The sequence below is a fragment of the Mirounga angustirostris genome, unplaced genomic scaffold, assembly GCF_029215605.1.
Source record: "Mirounga angustirostris isolate CCGP_5_RB_7025 unplaced genomic scaffold, mMirAng1.0.hap1 SCAF_9, whole genome shotgun sequence".
Classification (NCBI taxonomy): Eukaryota; Metazoa; Chordata; class Mammalia; order Carnivora; family Phocidae; genus Mirounga; species Mirounga angustirostris.
The window spans coordinates 133598205-133623369 of record NW_026991717.1 but is presented as its reverse complement, the minus strand read 5'-3'; the positions used below and the strand labels follow the sequence as shown (position 1 = coordinate 133623369).

The following is a 25165-nucleotide window of genomic DNA, read 5'->3' as shown; positions in this document are numbered from 1 at the left end:
GCCTCTCTAAACCACTGTTCCCTTACCTCTAACATACCTTTCCATGTGTTCGCTGCCCAACTACCTCTCAGTCATCTTGGTTAAGTGATTATCTGTGATCTCAGCCAAGACTTAACAATTTTATCTATTTGGGTCATATGACTCTTGATTTCGCAGTCATATACTAAACACTCATAATCTGAAATGAGTGAAACAGAGGCAAAGTACATTTCCCTGAGTTTATTAACTCAGATAGAAGCCAAGTAAGGACTACGTGTTTTACCAGGATTATTCTGATAATTCTCATTGCTACACAGCACTTGACCATGAACTCACAGCCAAACCTTCAGTCACCACTATTCATTTCTCTGTCCTGAACCAATCCACCAAAGTACAATCAGATTGAACATGGAGGTCCTTGAGTTTACTACAGAGCACAGGCCTCTGCTTTACAGAGAACGATGCAATCTTCTCCATTACATTCAGCAATTTGTTCCTGACCACTGACAATACAATATGGCACCAGGTCTAATAAAACAGTACCTTCACAGCTGGCTTGTTAATTGCGTTGTGGCATTCAATGTGCTGGCAGTGGATTGGATTCCAAGCTGTAAAGCAAGAATAGCTGATGAATACTCCTCATTGAAGTTATTAGTGCCCTACTAAAAGTGTAGCAGATATTACACTAGGTTTCTTCTTCCTAAGTAGAACCATCATCAGGCTTCCTAAGATAATCATTTTTTAAATCTATGACAAATTTAAAAATTGAACAAAGATATCACAGCTCCATCTATTTTCCCACGGGCAGAGACAAGCTAGTATAAGGTGGCATACACAGTACCATAATATTACCTTGCAATGATATACTATTAGAAAGTTGTGCAACGTTTTTACATATCTATGGTTTCACTTCATCCTGCCAACAACTCTGCAGAATAGGTACAGCAGATTATTAATCTCATTTCATATATGAGTAAGTGAAAGTTACAAAGGTTAAGTAGCTCATTATGGTCACAGAGTTAGTAAATGACAAGCTGAGACAAGAACCTCTATCTCTTGGTTCTCAACAGTGCTCTTTTCATTGTAGTACATACTAAGCTGAACATCCTAGATTTCTGGATCCAAGAAGTATTTCAAACTCATAATAACTGAAATGAATGGTAAGGTAACTGCCACTATTCTATGTCCCGTCCCATTCTCATCAAATGTGGAGACTGGAAAGATGAATTTCTTGCCCAAATGAAATATATCTCTCACACCACAGACTGTGACCCACAGACTAACCTCTGCTAATTTGCTAATACCCTCTCCTTAACATAGTATGCACACAGAATGAGGATAAGACCAAGGGATCTGGGATAGATCAGAATAAAAGTCACACAAGTAATTATCCTCATTTAGATGATTCAGTAGTCCAAAGCACTTAGCTAACAATACTCCATCATTTAAAAATGCAATAAAATTACATGTTTGAAAGTAGGAAAATTTTCTAAATTGCCAAATTCTAATCTTATAGGACTATGACTGGCCTAATATACTAGAATTTGCAAATGAGAGGATATTCTTACTTAGTTATATGTCCAATTATAATTCAAAAACATTTATTATTAATATCCTAGGCCATATAAAGTTTTCTGTCCAGGGGTGTTCGAACTTCAAATCTTTTAGCCTATGGTTAGACCACATATAAGATTATGTGTCTGATTTGAAATTTAGGAAAATAAGGCCAATAGAGCCATTGACTTTAAAAAATACACAATGGGTCAATTTATTTTAAAAGAAGACGAGAAGTACAGACCAAAAACCACTACTCTAAAAACACACTATCATATTGATTATATTTTTAGAGATTATGTATTTTAGAGAGAATTTTTAGAGATTATATTTTTAGAGAAATCAGTAAGGAATGGATAAATGAAGAAATAATTTGAATACAGGCATTCCATAACTATAAAATGTTTCCTATATGTGGAAAAGTCAAGATGAATATAGAGAGTAGCAACAAGTTTTCTTGTGTAATTAGAGAAACCTAGAAAAAAAGACTGCCTTTAACCAGTATAGGAATTGCAAATACATGGGACATGAGTCTCTTTCCTCCAATTCCAAACTCATGACAGATATCACTAATCCATAAGAGCATTCCTTCCTGCTGAGTCCAGAACTGACCTTAGAATCCTTCTCAACACAGAGCTCCAGAAAGTTACCACTAATAAAACAGAGTTGGCACACAAGACAAAATCTGCTAACCATTACTGAATCCCTGTATTATGAGAATATTTGCAGATCACTTTATAAATATTAAGAAGTCTTGACACTTATAGATAGAAGTAATATTCAAGATATATAACAACTGCTATGGCAAAGGCACAAGGAAATAAGAATGTACAACAGCCATAGCTCTTGATCAGGGCTCTAAAGTCTCCTGCTTTGCCAGAAATTAATGCTTTATATGTAGATGATGGGGATATCCAGGAGGTCCTAGTCCTCTAATATTTTATTTCATTTTTACAGAATGTCACTGAGTTAAGAATAGATTGTAGGATACCTCATAAGTTCACTAAAGCCACACTAGATTTAAACTTACCAGAAGAAGGGTTCTTAGCTTTTCTTATGTATCAAAAAATCACTTGTCAAGATTTCAAAAATATGATACCTGAAACTCATGTTAAATCTGCCAAATCAAAATCTTTAAGGGTAGAGAACAGGTATTTGTAATTGGGAAAATCACTACAATTGATTCAGATATAGGATCAATCTACATATCTTACCATATGGCAAATATAGTCACAATAGAGCTCCCTTCATTTAAAAATAAAAACAAAAAATATATATAATGTAAAAATATGGCAGACAATAAATCTGCTTCCAACTACAACAAGGTAACTGGTATTAGACTTGCCCTCCCATCATAAACAACTAGAAAACTGGAAAATATATACAAAACAACTGTTTTCAGAAATTGGACTATGTACTGTAGGACAATGATCCTTGAGAGAAGAGAAACAATACAGTCAATCCTATAATCACCCTGGCTTTCTTCCTGGAAGCAATTTCCAGATCTTGGATGTGGAAGGAGAAAGATAAGCACAGTAGGGTGGTTTCACTGAATTGAGGGGACAAAAACTGGAGTTTAAAGAGGCAAGGTGGCTTATATTTGCTGGGTAGTATACCAAAGAAGAGGGAGTTATGCAAAGAAAGAGCTCCAGAAATCTAAGAATCCTTTTAGGTCTTTGGCTTTATAATAAGCAGAACATGTATAAGACAAAATTCCATAGGCTGCATAGAGAACAACTATGGAGGATCTGTAAGCAGAATAATTCCTACATTTCATACAGGCCTGAGAGATATTCAAGATCCAACCAACCAGAGTGAAGGGAACTCAGTGAAAACCTGGGACATTCAGTAGAGACTCTAGGAAGTCATACCTTAGCAGTAGGGCTAAACTAACATTAGGGAAAAGGCTATTCCAGGCTCACCCTAACAAAGGATAAGATCAAGCCCTAAAAGGGTCAAGGTGATCTACCAGTAACTTGACGGCCAAAACAAACCCTGAAACACTATAATGGAAGACAACAAAATCCAGATACTCAATAATGTAATACTCATGAAGTCCAGCATCCAGTAAAAAATTATTCGATATTTGAAAAAGGAGGAAAATGTTACCCATAATCAGGAAAAAAAAAAAACTGACCAATAGAAATAAACCCAGAAATTATAGAGATGAGGTGATTAGCAAACAAGGACTTAAAAACAGCTATTATATTCAAAGAAAACATTACACAATGAGAATAGAGATGAAAGATAAAAGAACCAAATGGGATTTCTAAAATTAAAAATATGATATAGAACATGGAAAATTCACTGAATGGGCTTAACAGCAGATTAGACAATGCATAGGGAAAGATCAGTGAATTAGAAGACGTAACAGCAGAAACTACTAAAACTGAAGTACTGGAAGAAAAACAAACAGAGCTTCAGTGAGCTGTGGGAAAATATTAGGCAGTATAAAGCACATCTGGTTAAAAGTCCAAAAGGAGCGAAAGGGGGAGGAGGGAGATATTTGAAAAAACAATGACAAAATTTATCAAATTTGATTAAAAACTATAAGCCCACAGATCCAAGAAGCTCAATGAATCTTAGGCAAAATAAAAGCAAAGAAAATCACACTAAAACTCATCATAATCAAATTGATGAAAAACCATGATAAAGAGAAAATCTTAAAAGCAACCAGGAAAAAAAGACACATTACTTACAGGGGAACAAAGATAAGAATGATCGCTGATTTCTCGTCACAAACAATGCAAGCCAGAAGACAATGGAACGACATCTTTAATAGGCTGAAAGAAAAAAACTGTCAACCTATAATTCTATACCCAGTGAAAATATCCTTCAAAAATGAATATGAAATAAAAGACTATTTGAAGACAAACACAAGATAAGAGAATTCATTGCCAGCTGAGCTCCACAACAAGAAATGTTGAAGGAAGGCTGAAGGAAAATGATATCAGATGGAAGCTAGAACCTACACAAAGGCATAAAGTTCTGCACATGGTAGTTATGCACATGTGAATAACCACAAAAGACTTTCTACCTATATTTACGTATTGTTAAAAATGATTTTCTGTTTAAAACAAGAACAGCCATGTATTGTGAGACTAATAATATATATAGAAGTCAATATTTGATAACAAGAACAAAAAAGGATGGGAGGGAGGAAATGAAAATGCACGGGGTTCTTATATTACATGTAAACTAGTATAATATTATTTGAAGGTAGACTGTGAAGTTAAAGGTACATATTGTAAACCCTAGAGCAATTCTTCTTTTTTTTTTTTTTTTTTAAGATTTTATTTATTTATTTGAGACAGAGAGAATGAGATACAGAGAGCATGAGAGGGAGGAGGGTCAGAGGGAGAAGCAGACTCCCTGCCGAGCAGGGAGCCCGATGCGGGACTCGATCCCGGGACTCCAGGATCATGACCTGAGCCGAAGGCAGTTGCTTAACCAACTGAGCCACCCAGGCGCCCCTAGAGCAATTCTTCTTAAAATGGTATAGCTAATAATTCAATACAGAGATAAAATGGAATACTAAAAACAATTAACCAAAAAGAAGACAAGGTAATAAAAAGAAATGAACAAGGAATAATTGGGACAAATAGAAAACAAGTGTAAGATGAGAGACGTAAGCCCAACCATATCTGTAATTACATTAAATGTAAATGGCCTAAACAATAATTACATGGCATGTAAATGGTCTAAAAGGCAGAGATTGTTAAAAAGGATTTAACTTTTTCAAAAACCATTACCAAAATATAGGCTGCTTTGAGAAACACACTTGAAATATAAAGATAGATAAGTTAAAAGTAAACAGAGGGGCGCCTGGCTGGCTCAGTCAGAAAAGCATACAACTCTTGATCTTGTGGTTGTGAGCCCCACACTGGGTGTAGAGATTACTCAAATAAATAAATATTTTTTAAAAGAGTAAACAGAAAAAGTTACACCACACTAATATAATGCTAATTACAAGAAAGCTGGAGTGTCTACATAAATATGAGACAAGTAGACTCCAGAACAAAGAATATTACCAATAATAAAGAAGAATATTTCATGATGAGTCAATTCATCAAAATGACATATCAATCATAAATATGTGCGCATCTAATGATAGAGTTTCAAATTAAATGAAGCAAAACTGACAGAACTGAAAGAGAAATAAATCCATAATTAGTGTTGTAAATTTCATCAATCCTCTCAGTCTTGAGACAATATTCTGGTCCATAAAATAAGGTTCAAAAATTTAGATGGAATGAAATCATAGAGTACATTGCCTGACCACAGTGAAATTAAACTAGAAATGAATAAAAAGTATCTTGAAAATAAAAAATATTTGTGCACTTAAACAAACACACTCCTAAACAACCCACAAATCAAAGGAAAAATCATAAGGAATATTAGAAAATATTCTGTATTGAAATACAATGAAAGCACAGCATATCAAATTTGTGGGATGAAACTAAACAATGCTTAAAGATAAATTTATGGCTTTAAATTATTAAATTAGATAATATAAAAAGTCCAAAATAAACAATTTATGCTTCTATCTTAGTAAGACAGAAAAAGAACATGTTAAACTCAATGTTAATAGAAGGAATAATAAAGACAGAAGCAGAAATCAATGAAACTGAAAACAAGAAACCAATAGAGAAAAATCATAAAACCAAGTGCTGGATCTTTGGAAAGTCCAATAAAATTGATAAGCCACCTAGCTAGCCTGATGAATTAAAAAAAAAAAAAAAACAGAGAAAAAAACAAATTACCAGTATCAAGAGTGAAAGGTAGGGCATCACCACAGATCCTATAGATATGCCAATAAATTTGGCAAGTTAGACAAAATGCATAAATCGTTTATTCCTCAAAAAACAGATTACAAAATTATAAATATGACTGAATAAAAAGTTGAAAACTTAAACGCCCCATAACATTAAATTGAATTGATAATGTGAAACCTTCCTAAAGAGAAAACCCCAAGTCCATATGGATTCACCAGTGAATTCTATTAATTATTTAAGGAATAAATAATACAAATTCTACAAAAACTCTTTCAGAAAATAGAACAGGAGGAAATTCTTCCCAACTCATTTTATGAGGTCAGCATCATTCTGTAAACAAAACCAGATGACAATTATAATAAAAGAAAACTAGGTCAATGTCCCTCATAAGTGTAGGAGCAAGAAAACTTAACAAAAACTAGCAAACTGAATCTGGCAACATAATAAAGCTGACAATATGGAACTTAGCCCAGGTAATATAAGGTTGAATTCACAATGCAAAGCAAAGCAATGTAATTTACCATATTAACAAAATAAAGGAAAGAAGTCATATGATCATCTTAATAGAAGAAAATGTATTTGACTAAAATTGACATTCACTCATGATAAAAACTCTCAGTAAACTAAGAATAGAGAGGAACTTCCCCACTCTGATAAAAAGCATCTGTGGAAAGCCTAAAACCAACATCAGATTTAATGCTGAAAGTCTGAATACATGCCCCCTAGAGACTAGGGGAGAAAACAAAGATATCCACTTGTAGCACTCCTATTCAACACTGAACTGGAAATATGAACCACTGCAATGAGAAAAGGAAAGAGAGAAAAGAAGGAGGATAGGTAGGAAAGAAGAAAAGAAGGGAGAGAGGGAGGGAGGAAAGAAGGCAGGCAGGCAAATTAGGAAGACATACAAATTAGTAAGGAAAAAGAAAAAATTTTAATTATATTTATTTGCAAGAGAGTATAATCATGTACACAGAATATCTTAAGAAACTTACAAATAAGCTACAAAAACTAATAAGTGAGTTTAGCAAGGTCACTGGATATAAAGTCAAAATACAAAAATCAATTACATTTTCAGCACTCACCATAGCACATGGTGAGCGCTGTGAATTGTGTAAGACTGTTGAATCACAAACCTGTACCTCTGAAACAAATAATACATTATATGTTAAAAAAAAAAAAAAAGAAGAAGAAGATACTAGGAAGGGAGAAATGAAGTGGGGGGAATTGGAGGGGGAGATGAACCATGAAAGACTATGGACTCTGAGAAACAAACTGTGGGTTCTAGAGGGGAGGGGGGATGAGGGGATGGGTTAGCCTGGTGATGGGTATTAAAGAGGGCATGTACTGAATGGAGCACTGGGTGTTATATGCAAACAATGAATCATGGAACGCTACATCAAAAACTAATGATGTAATGTATGGTGATTAACATAACATAATAAAATAATTTTTTAAATATCAATTATATTTTTATGTAATGGCAATAAACAAGTAGAATATTAAATTTTTAAATACTCTTTACAATAGCATCCAAACCCGTAAAGTATCTACAAATATCTTTAACAAAATATCTATAAGACCTATACACTGAAAACTAGCAAGCATTGCTGAGAGAAATTAAACAAGGCCTAAATAAATGGTTAGATACTCCATGTTCATGGATCAGAAGACTCAATATTGAGTCTTTTCACAAGTTGTCAAATTATCTCTTTTTCTTCCTTTTAAGTAGCTATACTGGACTTTCCCGTGATATGTACCAATAAACTTCCTTTTGTTAAATCAGTTTTAAATATTGTGTCATTTCCAACACAAAGGAATCCTAACTGACACAAGTTCAGAAGAGAAAAAGATTTCAGAATTCTTCTTGCCAAAGTAATTTATGATTTGAAGTTTATATGCAGTAATGATGTCTTAGTCTGTCAGGGCTGCTGTAACAACCCACCACAGACAGGACAGCTTCCCACATTCATTATATTTATAGGGTTTATTACCAGTACGCACTTTTCTCATGCTGATTAAGATAAAAACTACTACTGAAGGCATTTTCACTTTCATAGAGTTTCTCTCTAGTTTGAATTCTCTGGTGTATAATGAGGCACATTTTTCTACTAAAGGCTTTCTGGCAGAATTTGCATTCATAGTGTCTCTCACCTGAATGAGATCTCATGTGTCTAGTAGAGGATTATTATCAGTAAGGACTTTCCCACACTCATTACATTCCGACTCCTGGATGGACATTCTGGTGTCCAATCAGATAGGACTTCTGACTAAACACATTCCCACATTCATAGGTTTTCTTACCTGTATGAATTTTGTCATGCTTTATTTGAAATTAATTATAACTGAATGATTTTTCATCTCCACTAAGTTCATAAAGGTTCTTTCTTCTAAATTAAGTAAATCTAAGTTTTTTAAACTCCTTCCACCTAAGACATGCTTATGGAGTTTTTTGTCTTGATGGGATAAAATATGTTTGCAAATGAGATGAGATGAAATATGTTTGCAAAACCTTCGTATCCATAGCCTTTCTGCTCAGTAGGTGTTTTATCATAGATGCAGTTCACTTGATTCTGAAGTCTCTCCTTATATACTTGGTGTATTCCTATTTGATTAGCAATTCCCCAGTCATCTCCTAGACTAGCCTGGAGGTGGTGTTCCTTCTGCCATCATCCACAGCTCTTCTCCTGGCTCCAATTTGAAGATCACATCTGACATGGAAACAGGGCATCCCACTGATGTGTGGTTCCTATCTTTTTCTAGCATCATGTCCCTGAAGACAGTCCTCTAAGCAGAATCAAGCTGCTGCCACTCTTCCAGAGTTAAGTCCATGGCCATATCCTCAAAGGTCACAGATCCAGCATAGAACGCTTAAGTAACTTGACAAGGTCATGCTGGAGCCAGGATGGAACCCATGCAGCCTGGCTCAAGTCTTTGCACATATAAGGAATGAACATAGCAATCAGGCCACACAACAATCTAGTTGATACTGCAGGGGTGGCCAGTGGCCCAGTCGCCTGGCCACAGCCTCATTCACACAGATGAGGTTCCCTTAGGTGAACACACATGTGCATCTGGTCAAAGAGGCCCAACACTCCTGGCCTGGCTCAGACCTCTGCACCCTCAGGATGAAGAGATGGAAGCCGGGTACAAGATGGTCCCCACTGATGGGACTTCAATTCTGGTTCAGACTCACCTGACTGCTACATGGTCCAGGACAGCATCACTATGGGGTATGGTTCAGACTCATTTGGCCACTAAGAGGACCAGCAAAATTGATTTTAAAAAGAAAAAAACAAAGGGCCAACCAAATAGATACTTCAAAGGAAAGAATATCATACTGATGCCTGTGAGAAAACATGTCTGAAAACTATCTAGTCTATGAATCAAAATAGGTGTTATAGCATCTGCAACTTGATGCGAGAACACATAGCCTCTATAAAAACAGGAGTAGAAAGTCATAGAAATTCATGGTGAGATGGGAAGCTAACAGAATGAGATAAAAATGGGGTGCCTGGATGGCTCAGTTGGTTAAGTGACTGCCTTCGGCTCAGGTCATGATCCTGGAGTCCCTGGATCGAGTCCCGCATCGGGCTCCCTGCTCGGCAGGGAGTCTGCTTCTCCCTCTGGCCCTCCCCCCTCTCATGTGCTCTCTCTCATCCTCTCTCTCTCTCAAATAAATAAATAAAATCTTTAAAAAAAAAATAATGAGATAAAAATGAATTTGGACAGAGATATGTTAAGTATAATTAAACTAAAAATAAAAGAGAAAAATTAGAAACCTAATTCAAAGCAATAAATAGAGCTGATTTGGGGTAAAAGTCAAGTAAGTTATACAGTAAACCAAACTGAGAAGCTAAGAACATACAAGATAAAAATATGGAAAATAGTGGTTAGAATAGCTACATAGCACAGAAAATGAAAATCTAACCTATGAATTGTAGATATTCCTGAGGAACATACCAAAACAATTTGAAAAAAGCAATAATTTAAAATTTCATTAATGAGAAATTTCCTTTAAAAGATTGAAAAAGGACCTGAATTTCCGGATTGAAAACACTCTTAATATTATAGGCAAAAGTCAATAAAAAGATACTCATATATAAAAAATATATAAGAAAGGGGCACTTGGGTGGTGCAGTCGATTGAGCCTCCAATGCTTGGCTTCAGCTCAGGTCATGACCTCAGGGTCGTGAGATCGGGCCCTGAGTTGGGCCCCTTCCTTAGCGTGAAGTCTGCTTGAGATTCTCTCTCCCACTCCCTCTGCCCCTTCTCTCTCTCTCTCTCAAATAAATAAGTAAATCCTTAAAATATATATATATATATATATATAAGAAAAGTTTTTTTAATAAGTAAATCTCCAAGAATTAAGAGCAACCAAAAGGATTTCTATAATAGACAAATAACACTGGTCTAAGATTTGTCTTCTATAATTCTAAATGCCAGAAAACAATGAAGCAATATTTACATATTTTTCACAGTGAAGCAGTTTTCTCTCATGTGTGAAGAAATAGAAAGATATTCTTATATAGCTGACCTCAAAAAATATATATGACTGACATTCCACTCTTGAAAATATTACAGAATGAGTTTAGGTTCCATTTCCAAAAAAATGACAGAAAAATTAATTCAAGCTGATTGTCTTAGTGAGAACAATTAGAAAACTGGACAAAATTAAAAGCAAAACCAAACAAACAAACAAAAACCGAGAACAGAATGGGAGAATCATCAAAAGGTGAAATTGGCATTTAAGGCCATGCTTCTTCCTTTGTCTATTTCTCTATCGGTCAATTCCACAAGATGAGCAGACTTCAACAAACTCTTTGAAGTAGGAGAACAAAAATTGAAATTTGGGGACAATCAAGGAATGGGATACCTAAAAATCTCCCTAGATTGTGGGCAGAGGTCCCAAAAGGCCATACCATAGAGTAAAGGGAACCAGAATCAGACCAACCCTCAAAGGGCCCGAGACCAGCCTCAAATCATCTCAAGAATGGACCATACATTTTTTTGAGGTGCATTAAGGTGACCTGGATTACTAATGTCCATAGCCTCAAAATTTCCAGAGGCAAAAGCAAACCCTATCTAAAGAAATATAACATTCTAACCCTCAAATAAGCTCTACAGTTTTTTATGTATTGTCTTGCACATAATTAAAAATATATATACATACAAGACAAGTAAACAAAAGAAATGACAATAAAATCAGAATTTCCAGAGATTCAGAAAATTGAATTATCAGAAACAAACTTTAAAATAACTATGCCTAATATGTTCTATAAAGTAAAAGACAAGTTAGAAGATATCATAAAGGAACTGGGATTTCTTTTTTAAAGCACTAAATGGAATTTCTAGAGCTTAAAAATACAATTAACAAAACTAAGAATACAATTGGGAGGTTACAGAATTAGTGAAAAGGAAGATAATTTGGAAACAAAAGATTCAGCATGAAGCACAGAAAGATGAAATGGGGGAGGAGAATACAAAAATTATTCATAGGATACACGGAAGAAAGGTCTACCATATATGTCACTGGAGTTCCAGAAAGAGGGATACAAAAAACAAAAATAAACAAACAAACAGAAATATACATATATATAATTAAATAGACTTTTAAAAAAATATTGGACACAGCAGAAGAAAGGATTAGTAAACCTAAAGACAGGTTAATATAAACCCAACTAAAGCACAGATAAACTTTTTTTTTCCCAAAAATACATAGGTGGGAGATGAGTACCTGAGACCTCTGAAACAATAACAAATATTTTGTTTTAAATCCCAAGAGGAGAGGAGAAGAAAGGGGCAGAATAAATACCTGGAAAGGATAACACCCAACATTTTTCCAACACTGATGACGAACATAAAACCACAAATTCAAGAAGCTTGACAAACCTCAAGCAGAATAAATACAAAGACCACTACATTTAAGCAGATCATAATGAAACTACATTAATACTACTAAATGCCAAAAATAAGGAGAAAATCTTTAAAAGAGGCAGAGAAAAAAATATCATATTACATTTAGGGATAAAATCACAAGAATAGTGTCAAATTTCTGTCTGATAATTTGTTGCATTATCAGAAAAAAATGGTATGACATCCTTATAGTATTAAAAAATTCACTGATTACAATGAATTACAGTAGAAATCAAAACAAAAAATTACTAGAACCCAAATATTTGGAAATTAAACAACATTCTCCTAAATAACACAGGCAAAGATCTAGCACTAAAAATTTTTTAATATTTTTAAATGAATGAGAGTGAAAACACAACAAATCAAAATTCATGGGATACAGCTAATGTAGAGCTTAGAGGGAAACTGGTAACCTTAAATGGATTAATTACCACTAGCGTTTTTCACAGAGCTAGAACAAACAATCCTAAGATTTGTATGGAACCAGAAAAGACCCTGAATAGCCAAAGTAATTTTAAAAAAGAATAGCAAAGCTGGAGACATCACAATTCCAGACGTCAAGCTATGTTACAAAGCTGTAGTCATCAAGACAGTATAGTACTGGCACAAAAACAGACACATAGATCAATGGAACAGAATAGAAAACCCATAAATGGACCCACAGCTATATGGTCAACTAATCTTCAACAGAGCAGGAAAGAATATCCAATGGAAAAAAGACGGTCTCTTCAACAAATGGTGTTGGGAAAACTGGACGGCAACATGTAGAAGAATGAAACTGGACCACTTTCTTACACCAACACAAAAATAAAATCCAAATGGATGGAAGACCTAAATGTGAAACAGGAAACGGTCAAAATCCTGGAGAACACAGGCAGCAACCTCTCTGACCTTGCCCTAGCAACTTCTTGCTAGACATGTCTCCAGAGGCAAGGGAAACCAAAGCAAAAACAAACTATTGGGACTCATCAAGATAAAAAGCTTCTGCACAGGGAAGGAAACAATCAACAAAACTAAAAGGCAACTGATGGAAAGGGAGAAGATATTTGCAAATGACTTAGCTGATAAATGGTTAGTATCCAAAATCTATAAAGAATTTATCAAACTCAACACCCCAAAGCCAAATAATCCAGTTAAGAAATGGGAAGAAGACATGAATAGACGTTTTTCCAAAGAGGACATCCAGAAGGCTAACAGACATGAAAAGATGCTCAACATCACTCATCATCAGGGAAACACAAATCAAAACCACAATGAGATACCACCTCACACTGGTCAGAATGGTTAAAATTATCAACACAGGAAATGACAGATGTTAGCAAGGATGTGGAGAAAGGGGAACCCTCTTACACTGTTGGTGGGAATGCAAACTGGTGCAGCCACTCTAGGAAACAGTATGGAGGTTCCACAAAAAGTTAAAAATAATACTACCCTATGACTCAGCAATTACACTACTAGATAGTTACCCAAAGGATATAAAAATACAGATTCAAAGGGGTACATGCACCCCAATGTTGACAGTAGCATTATCAACAATAGCCAATTTATGGAAAGAGTCCAAATGCCCATCAACAGATGAATGGATAAAGAAGGTGTGGTGTGGTGTGTGTGTGTGTGTGTGTGTGTGTGTAATATTACTCAGCCATCAAAATGAATGAAATCTTGCCATTTGCAACAACATGGATGGAGCTAGAGTGTATTATGCTAAGTGAAATAAGTCAGAGAAAGACAAATACCATACAATTTCACTCATATGTGGAATTTAAGAAACAAAACAGATGAACATATGGGGAGGAAAAAAAGAGAGAGGGAAGCAAACCATGAGACTCTTAATGATAGAGAACAAGCTGAGGGTTGACGGAGGGAGGTGGGTGGGGGATGGGCTAAATGGGTAATAGGGATTAAGGAGGGCACTTGTTATGATGAGCACTAGGTGTTATATGTAAGTGATGTATCACTAAATTCTACTCCTGAAATCAATATTACACTATATGTTAACTAACTAGAATTAAAATAAAAATCTGAAGGAAAAAAATGGATAATTAGAAAAAATTTTAGTTCTGAAAGTCAACAATCTAAGCCTTCACTTCAAGAACCTAGGGGGGAAAGGAGAGAAAATTAAACTCAAGAAAAGAAAAGGAGGAAAACAGTAAAGGGCAGAAAACAATGAAATACATAACTTTTATTGTTTTCTCATCTGTTGTTGTTTTATTTTATCCAAGTATCTGAAAAAGTTTAACATCTATTCAGGATAAAAGCTCTCAGTCAATTGGAAATGAAACCAAAACGTTCCCAAACTGACCATAAAGGATATCCTCAAAACCCTAAAGCTAAAGACCACTTAATGGTGAAATATTCCCTAAAGTCAGGAACAACACAATGGTGGTCATTTTTACACCACTTCTATTCAGCATTGTTCTGAAAGTCCTAGGCAATGAAACAAACAAGTAAACAAACAACGATAAAGGTATAAAAATTGGAAAGAAAGTAGCAATTTGTCTTTATCTACAGATGACACCATTGTTTATATAGAAAATCCAAGGAATCAACAAACTACTAGTCTAACTGAATTTAGCAAAATCATGGGCTAAACATGGATATGCGAAAAACAAATAAATATCTGCATACTGTCAATAAACAATTGGAAATTAAATTTTTAAATAATGCCATTTACAACAGCATCAAAAAAAATCAAATATCTACGAACCAATTTAACAAAAGAAATACAAAAATGTTATACTGAAAACAACAGAACACTGCTGAGAGAAATTTTAAAAGACCTATATAATGAAGAGATATATCATGTTCATGGATTAGAAAACAATATTTTTATAATATCAATCATTTCCAAATGGAACCATAGATTTAACACAATCCAGATCAAATCCCAGCAGAATTATTTTTGTAGAAATGAAGCCTGATACTGAAGTTTATATGGAAATGCATTAGACCTAAACTAGGCAAAGAAAACCCATCAGAGACTTGTACTATCTGGCTTTAAGACTATAAAGCCAAAGTATTTAAGATATTTGTACTGGTATTCAGATCAATGAAACAACATACAGTCCAGAAATATGCTCACATATATTTGACCAAGAGGCCAATGCAAGTCAGAGGATAAACTTTTCAACAAAGGGTGCTGGAACAAACCATAAATAAATAAATGAGCCATACCTACCACACACAAAAATTAAACTAAACACTTAAATGTGGGAGCTAAACTATAAAGCTTCCAAAAGAAAACAAGGAAGACTATCTTGGAGAAGGCAAATATTTCTTAGGACATAAAAGGCACTAACCATAAATGAAAAAATAATAAATTTTAGTTTATCAAAATTAAAAACTCATGCTCATCAAAAGACTGTTAGGAAAGTAAAACAGCAATCCTATATTGAAAGAAAATATTTGTAATATATAAATCTAACAAATGACTCCTACCAGACTACATAAAAACAACTGTAAAACAATAATCAAGAAGTTTAAAATGCAGCTATCTGTGACCCAGCAATTGCACTACTCGGTATTTACCCCAGAGATACAGATGTAGTGAAAAGAAGGGGCACATGCACCCCAATGTTCATAGCAGCAATGTCCATAATAGCCAAAGTGTGGAAGAAGCCAAGATGTCCTTCAACAGACGAATGGATAAAGAAGATGTGGTTCATATATACAATGGAATATTACTCAGCCATCAGAAAGGATGAATACCTACCATTTACATTGACATGGATGGAACTGAGGGGTATTATACTAAGTGAAATAAGTCAATCAGAGAAAGACAATTCTCATTTGGTTTCACTCATATGTGGAATATAAGGAATAGTGCAGAGGACCATAAGGGAAGGGAGGGAAAACTGAGGGAAGAAATCAGAGAGGGAAACAAACCATGAGAGACTTTGACTCTAGGAAACAAACTAAGGGTTGCAGAAGGGAGGGAGGTGGGGGGATGGGGTAATTGGGTGATGGGCATGAAGGAGGGCACGATCTGATGAGCACTGGGTGTTATATGCAATTAATGAATCATTGAACACTACACCAAAAACTAATGATGTACTATATGTTGGCTAATTGAATTTAAATTTTTTAAAAAAGGCAAACAATCTAATTAATGCCTATGTAAAAGATTTCATCAGGTACTTCATAAAATAAGATATCTGAATGACCAAGAAGAATTTGAAGAGCTACTCAACATCAATCATCCAGGAAATGCAAATTAAAACTACAATGAGATACACACCCACCAGAATAGCTAAAATTCAAAACACTGAGAGTTGCAAGTGTTAGCAAGGGTGTATAGCAACTGAAACTTTCATACATTATTGCATGAAATGTAAAATGGCATAAACACTTTACAGAGCTATTTAGAATTTTCTTATAAACCCTATGACCCAGCAATTACACTTCTAGGTATATACCCAAGAGAAATGAATGCATATGCCCACACAAGGTTTGTATAAAATGTTCATAGCAGCTTCATATATATTGGCCATAAACTTGAAACAAACCCAATGTACATGAATATCAGAGTTGAAAAAAAAAAAAAAGCTGGTATATTCATGGAGTGGAATACTTACTTAGCAATTAAAAGAACTACTAATATCCTCAATGACATAGATTAATCTGAGTAACATTCTGTGAGTGAAAAAGTCAGATGCAAAATCTTTGATCAGACACAAACATACTTTGATCTCTACTTATATGAATCCCTGAATTATACGAATATAGGAAATATATATAAACAGGAGCAGTGACTACATCAAGGTGGAAGAGAGAGCACTGATTAGAAAGAGTCATGCTATTACTTTCTGGGGGTGATGGAAACATGCTATTATCTTTATCTGGGTGATGATTGATTAAATGAGCATTATACATTTGTCAAAATTGATCCAGGCATATACTTGATACCTGTGCATCTTGCTATATGTAAAATATGCCTTAATAAAGTACTATTATCACTAACAAAAGAGAGATAATGCCTGGCAATTTCCCAAAACTCGAGACATCAAGCCATGAAGTCCTATGAATCCCCCAAAAAGACAAACATAAATATCACAACTAGATATATCATAGTAAAGCTGCTGAAAAATCAAAAAATAAAGAAAACCTACTCTCAGCAATGGACAGATCACCCAGACAGAATCAATAAACAAACAGCAGATTTGAACACTACAGACCAAATGAACATGATAAACATAAACAGAACATTCTATCCAACAACAGCATAATACACATTCTTCTCAAGCACACGTGGAACATTTTCTAAGATAGACCATATATGTAGGGCACACATATACAGATAGACCACAAAACAAGTCTTAGCAAATTCAAGAAGACTGAAATCATACCACATATCTCCTCTAACCACAATGGCATGAAACTAGAAGTCAATAAAAAGAAGAAAACTGGAAAATTCACAAACACATAGAAATTAAACAACAATCTCTTGAACAACCAATGGATCACAGAAGAAATTAAAGATGAAATAAAAAAGTTTCCCGAGATAAACAAAAATGGAAACATACCTATGGGATGTGGTAAAAGCAGTTCAAAGAGGGAAATTCATAGCAATAAATGACTATATTAAGAAGCAAGAAAAATCCCAAATAAACAACCTAACTCCACACCATAAGGAACTAAAAAGAACAAAATGAGCCCGGGCACCTGGGTGGCTCAGATGGTTAAGTGTCTGCCTTTGGCTCAGGTCATGATCCCAGGGTCCTGGGATCGAGTTCCGCATCGGGCTCTCTGCTCCTTGGGAGCCTGCTTCTCCCTCTGCCTCTCTCTCTCTCTGTCTCTCATGAATAAATAAATAAAATCTTTAAAAAAAAAAAAAAAAGAACAAAATGAGCCCAAAGTCAGCAGAAGAAAGGAAATAATTAAGAGTAGAGCAGAATAAGTGAAATAAAGAACAGAAAACCAATAAAAAAGATTAACCCAACTAAGAATTGCTTCTTTGAAAAGATAAACAAAATCGGCAAATCCTTAGCTATACTAACCAAAGGAAAAAAGAGGGAAGGCCCAAATCAACAAAATTATAAGTGAAAAAGGAGACATTACAACTGATACCACAGAAATAAAAAGGAGCATAAGAGGCTACTGTGAACAACCATATGCAAACAAACTGGACAACCTAGAAGAAATGGAATAATTTTTAGAAACATACAACTTACCAAGACTCAATCAGAAAGAAATAGAAAATCTGAATAGACTGATTACTAGTAAGGAGATTGAATCAGTAATCAAAAACCTCCCAATGAACAAAAGCCCAGAACCAAATAGCTTCATTGATGACTTTTACCAAACACTTAAAAAAGAAAACAACAATCCTTCTCAAACACTTCCAAAAAATCAAAGAGGTTGGAACACTCCCAAACTCATTTTATGATGCCAGCATGATCCTGATGCCAAAACCAGAAAAAGACACTATTAGAAAAGAAAACTACAGGCCAATATCCTTGATTAATATAGATGCAAAAATTCTCAGTAAAATACTAGCAAACCAAATTCAGCACCACATAAAAGTATTATTTACCATGATTGATTGGGATTTGTCCCTGGGATACAAGAATCACTCAACATATGCAAATCAATTAGTGTAATATGTCACATTAATAGAATGAAAGAAAAGAATCATATATTCATTTCAATAGGCACAGAAAAAGTTCTTGACAAAATTCAGCATCTATTCATGATAAAAATTCAAACAAGGCATACAAGGAACATATCTCAACATACTAAAGGCCATATATGACAAGCCTATAGTTAACCACATATTCAACAATCAAAGGTTAAAATCCTTTCCTCTAAGATCAGGAACAAGACAAGAGTGCCCATTCTCACCACTCCTATTAAACTCAGTACTAGAAGTCCTAGCTAGAGCAGTCAGGCAAGAAAAAGAAATAAAAGGTATGAGAATTGGAAAGGAAGAGGTAAAATTATCTCTATTTGCAGATAACATGATTTTATACAGAAAATCCTAAAGACGTAACCAAAAATCTGTTAGATCTAATCAATGATTCAATAAAGTTGCAGGATACAAAATTAACACACAAAAATCAGTAGCATTTCTATACACTAACAATGAATTTTCTGAAAAAGAAATAAAAACATTGATCCCATCTACAGTAGCATCAAAAACAATAAAATAAATTTAATCAGAGAAGCAAAAAATCTCTATCCTGAAAACTGCAAGACATTAATGAAAGAAATCAAAGACACAAATAAATAGAAAGGTATTGCATGTTCATAGAGTAGAAGAATTAATATTATTAAAATGTCAATACTACCAAAAGCCATCTATAGATTCAATGCAACCCCTATTAAGATTCCAATGGCATTTTCTACAGAAGTAGAAAAAACAGTCCTAAAATGTATATGGAACCATAAAAGACCCCAAATAACCAAAGAAATCCTAAGAAAGGAGAACAAAACAAAAGGCATCACACTCCCTGATTTCAAACTATACTATAATGCTATAATACACAAAACAGTATGGTATTGTATAGAAACAGACAAATAGACCAATGAAACAGAATCAAAAGCCAAGAAATAAACTGAAGCATATATAGCCAAGTAAATATTTGACAAGGGGTCAAGAATACTTCAATGGATAAAAGACAGTTTCTTCGATAAATGGTGCTAGTATAATTTGATATTCACATATAAAAGAATGAAACTGAACCATTATCTTATACCACTCACAAAAAATTAACTCAAAATTTATCAAGGACTTAAATGTAAGATCTGAAACCATGAAACTCTTATTAGAAGACACAGGAATAAAGCTCCTTGACATGGGTCTTGGTAATGACGTTTTGGATACAACACCTAAAGCATAAACAACAAAATAAAAAATAAAAAAAGTGGGACTACATCAAACTAAAAAGCTTCTGTACAGCAAAAGAAACAACAAAGCAAAAAAACAACCTACAGAATGGAAAAAATATTTACTTACAAACCATATATCTGATAAGGGATTAATATCCAAAATACATAAAAAGTTCACAGAACTCAATAGCAAAAACACAAATAACCCAATTTTTAAAATGGGCAAAGGACTTGAATAGCTGAATAGACATTTTTTAAAAGCAGATATACAAAAGGCCAACAGGCACATGAAAATTTGTTCAACATCACTAGTCATTGGGGAAATGCAAATTATCTCATCTCACACCTGTTAGAATGGCCATGATCAAACAGACAAGAGAAAACAAATGCTAGTATGGATGTGGAAAAAAGGTATTCCTTGTACACTGTTGGGGGGACTGTAAATTGGTACAGCCATTAAGGAAAACAATATGGAGTAACCTTGAAAAACTAAAATAAAACTACCACCATATGATCCAGCAATTCCACCTCTGGGAATATATCCAAAGGAAATGAAAGCACTAACGCAAAAAGATAGCTGCATCCCCCATGTTTATTGCAGCATTATTTACAATAGCCAAGACATGGAAACAACTTTAATTTCATTATTTACAATAGCCAAGACATGGAAACAACTTAAGTGTATATCATGGATGAATGAATAAAGAAGTTGTGATATGCATACATGATGGAATATTATTTAGCCATGAAAAATGAGGAAATCCTATCATTTACAACAACATGGATGGACCTTGAACGCATTATGCTAAATGAAATAGGTCAGACAGAGAAAGACAAATACTGTATGATTTTACTTTAAAAAAAAAAACCTCATAGAAAAAGAGATCAGATGTGGTTACCAGAGGTGAAAGGTGGGGGAAGGGGGAATTAGAGGAGGGTGGTCAAAAGGTATAAATTTTCAGTTATAAGACAAATAAGTACTAGGGATGTGATGTACAACATGATGACTACAGTTAACACAGCCATATGATATATAGGAAAGTTGTTAAGAGAGTAAATCCTAAGCATTCTCATCACAAGGATAAATTTTTTTCTTTTCCTCTTTCTTTTCTTTATATTGTATCTATATGACATGCTGGATGTTAGCTGAAGCTGTCATGATAATCGCAATATATGTAAATCAAATCATCATGCTGTATGCCCTTAAACTTATACAGTGATACATCAATTATTTCTCAATAAAACTGGAAAAAGATTTTTTCTTCAAAATTTCAACCAATTAGAAAAAAAGAAAATTTTTCAAAATAAAGAAAGGCAGTTTGGGGCACCTGGGTGGCTCAGTCAGTTAAGCGTCTGCCTTCGGCTCAGGTCATGATCCCAGGGTCCTGGGATCGAGCCCCACATCGGGCTCCCTGCTCAGTGGAAAGCCTGCTTCTCTCTCTCCCTCTGGTGCTCCCCCTGCTTGTGCGCTCACTCTCTCTCTCTCTCTTTCTGTCAAATAAATAAATAAAATCTTTAAAAAAAAAAAAAGGCAGTTTACTTTCAAAAGAGCAACAATAATAGCTGACTTCTCAAAAGAATCAATGAAAATGAAAAGATCATGAAATACCTCCAAAGTGTGAAAATAAAATCACTCTCATAGAATTCTATATACTGAGAAAATAGCTTTAAAAAATCAAGTCAAAACAAAGATATTTCAAAAACACTGAGAAAATTTATCCCGTAGAAGGGCACTAAAGGAAATATAGAAAGGTTATTATTAAGGAAAAAATAAATAAAGCCCAGATGGGAGCTTAGAAATATAAAAAGAAAAAAAGCACCAGAAAAAAGAAAATTGAGTGAATAATGACTTCAAAGAACAATAATTACATGTTTTAAAATTATAAAAAATAGAAAGAGCATAAAAGCATAGCATGGAAGTTTGGAGGGGGCAAAAAAATGTTAAAGTCTTCTATCATTTTACAGGAAAGGGTAAAAGTACTATTTTATACTAGACATTGATAAGTCAAGAATGCCTGATATAATCTCTAGGGTAAGATTAAGAGAATACAGAAGACTGAGTAACTCAGTAAGACAGAATACTTAAATATGCTCATTCAGTGCAAAAGAGGCAAAAAAGAGAGAAAAAATGGAACACAAAAGAGGCAGGAGAAATAAAAAGCAAATAGAAAAATGGTGGATTTAAAATCAAATATGCCAGTAATTAGATAGATAGACAGATATGAACTAAGTGCTCCAAATAAAAGGCAAAAATCATAAAAATTGAGTTTAAAATATAGAACTGCATGCTGCTTACAACACACATGAAAATATAAGAATATAAAATAGTTGAAAATAAAAGGGTGGACAGTTAAACTATGCAAACACTCATGAAAGCTGGCATATCTATATTAGTCTAAGACAAAGTAGATTTTAACACAAATAAACATTACTAGAGATAAAAACATGCATTTCATAATGGTAAAAGTTTCAATTCACCAGAAAGATGTTGCATTGTAAATTTGTATGCAGTCTTCAAATTTATACAGCAAATACTGATAGAACTACAGGGAGGAATACACAAATCCACAATCATAGTAGGAGATGTTTAAATTCTATTCTTGGTAACCAATAGAAGAAAAAGACAAAAATACATAAAGATATAGAAGATCTGAATTACACAATTAAGAAATTTTATTTTACATATATAGAACACAGTATCAAACAACTGCCAAATACAAAGGTTTTTTTTAAGTACACAGAACATTAAAAAATGACCACAGGCTCAACCCTAAAGAAAGTGTAAAAAGTGTTAAAGGAATGAAATAATTCAAAGTATGTTGTCTGGTCACAGAGACATCAAGCTATGAATCAAAACAAAACTTCACAAGGAAAATCACCATATGTTTAGAAATTAATCATCATCCTTCTAAATGGGTCAAAGAAGAAACCATGAAGGAACTTAAAACTCAGCATAGCACAGCAGGTTTTAGCCAGTACAGTAAGTCAATAGACATAAAAGACTTAAGGACTGAAGAGGAGACATTAAACCGCTATTATTCAGCAATAATATAATTGCACACATGAAATTTTTTTTAAACTTCAAATAAATTATTAGAATTAAAAAGTGATTTAGCAAGGTTGCTGGATACAAGATCAATATACAAGAATTAATTGCATGTCTACATACTAGCAATGAAGAGTTAGAATAAGTAATTTTTCAAAGATACATCATTGACAATTACATCAAAAAATAAATACCTAGGAACACACTACATGAGATATAGGCAAGTCATCTATACAGAAAACTATAAAGCAGCACTGAAGGAAACTAAAGAAAGCCTAAATAAATGAGATATACTTCTAGCACATGGACTGGAAGATTCAATATTATAACGATGTCAGTTCCCCAAACTGATCTATAGATTCAAGGCAATCTCCGTAAAAATTCTAATAGTTTAGGTGTGTGTTTGTGTGTGTTTAATTTAGCAAATAGCTAGGAATAATTGTGAAAGAGGAAGAAGAAAATAAGGAGGAGGAGAAAGAACAGGAAGAGGAAGCAGGGAGAGACAATGAAGAGAACAGCAATTACAACAAGGTAGAAAGACTCTCAATGAAGGATATAAAGTTTTATTATTAAACTACATTAATTCAGACAGTGTGGTTTTGGGAAAAGGAAAAAGATACCAATTAAACTAAGTAAAGAATCCAGAAAGAGAACCATCCTTAAATAGACACTTGATTTATGACAAAAATGGTACTATAGAGCAGTAAGAAAAGGGCAATCTTTTCAATAAATGATGTTGAGTCTACTGATTATCCACAAGAAAAAAAATTGACCCTTACCTCACACCAGACAGAAAAATTAATTTTAGATACATCTAAATGTACAAGGTAAAAAACAAATATTCTAGAAGATAACAAAGAATAATATCATAACTTTGGTATTGGGAAAGATTTTCTTAGATAGGATATAAAGAAAAAGATTGCTAATTTGATTACATTAAAATAAGAACTTCAGCTAATCAAAAGTCATCATTTACAGAGTAAAAAAAATAAGAAAATATATTTTGCAACATATGTTATTGACAAAGACTATATAAAGATACCCAAATAGTCAATAAATATATGAAAAATTGCCCAACTTCATTAGTAATCAGGGAAATGCAAATTATAAACACAGTAAAATACTTCTACATCCCTTGAAAATGGCTAAAATTCTGAAAAAATAAAGTATTGCCCAAAATGTGGAATATAGACAAAAAGAACTCTCATATACTGGTAATGGGAGTATAAATTAGTACAACCCTTTTTGGAAAACTGTTTGCAAACAAAATCAGATATATGCAGGCGAGGGGGAGATGAAAAAAATTAGATACATGCATACCCTCTGATCCAACAATCCCACCCTCAGCATATATCTAACAGAAATGTGTGCATGCATGCACCAAAAGATATACAGAAGGATGTTCACAGCAGAATTACTTGTAATAGCCAAAAAGCAGGAACCCAAATATCCATTAATAGTAAAATCAATACATACACTGAGGTACATTCATTTTGTAGAATACGTATATAGCAATAAAAATGAATGAAACACGGTTATGCTCAACCCATAGACAAATCACACACACACACACACACATGCACACACGCACATGCACAAACACACAAATAAATAATATATGATTCCATTTATATACAATTCAACAACAGGCAAAACTAATCTTTGATGTTGCAAGTCAATTTAGTGGTTACTTTTGGGATAGAAGGAGAAGGTAATCACGGTGGTAAATATGGTGGAGGATGTTCCCCGTAATTTGTGTGTTTTTCCACATGTGTATAAAGTACAAATATAAAAGGTTTAAAACACTTTTTAAAGCTTGTGGAGATAAAATAACAAAAAGACAAGAACTCAGTAATGGAGAAGTTACAACATAAAAGGTAGAACTTCTGGTGCGTGTATACAACTCAAGAATCCAATGGTACTAATATAAAGTTAGATATCTGGTAGCCTAGACCAAAGTCTAACCTTGTAGTGCTTATCTTTAGTTATTCTTTACGTTTGCAACAAACTGTCTTTGAAATGTATCTTGTGCCACATCTTTTGGTCCATAGTTCAGATAGAAACTACA

The 25165-nt window shown here is 34.0% G+C and overlaps 1 protein-coding gene across 2 annotated transcripts in view; it reads right to left on the bottom strand.

Annotated features, from left to right (window-relative positions):
- Nucleotides 1–25165, bottom strand: part of UNC79 (unc-79 homolog, NALCN channel complex subunit) — a 192848-nt gene that overhangs the window by 146339 nt on the left and 21344 nt on the right. For both annotated transcript variants that reach the window (XM_045901444.3, XM_045901445.3), the window contains exon 5: nucleotides 523–587. In XM_045901444.3, coding sequence (XP_045757400.2) covers nucleotides 523–587 — 65 coding nt within the window. The remainder of the gene's footprint in view (nucleotides 1–522; nucleotides 588–25165) is intronic.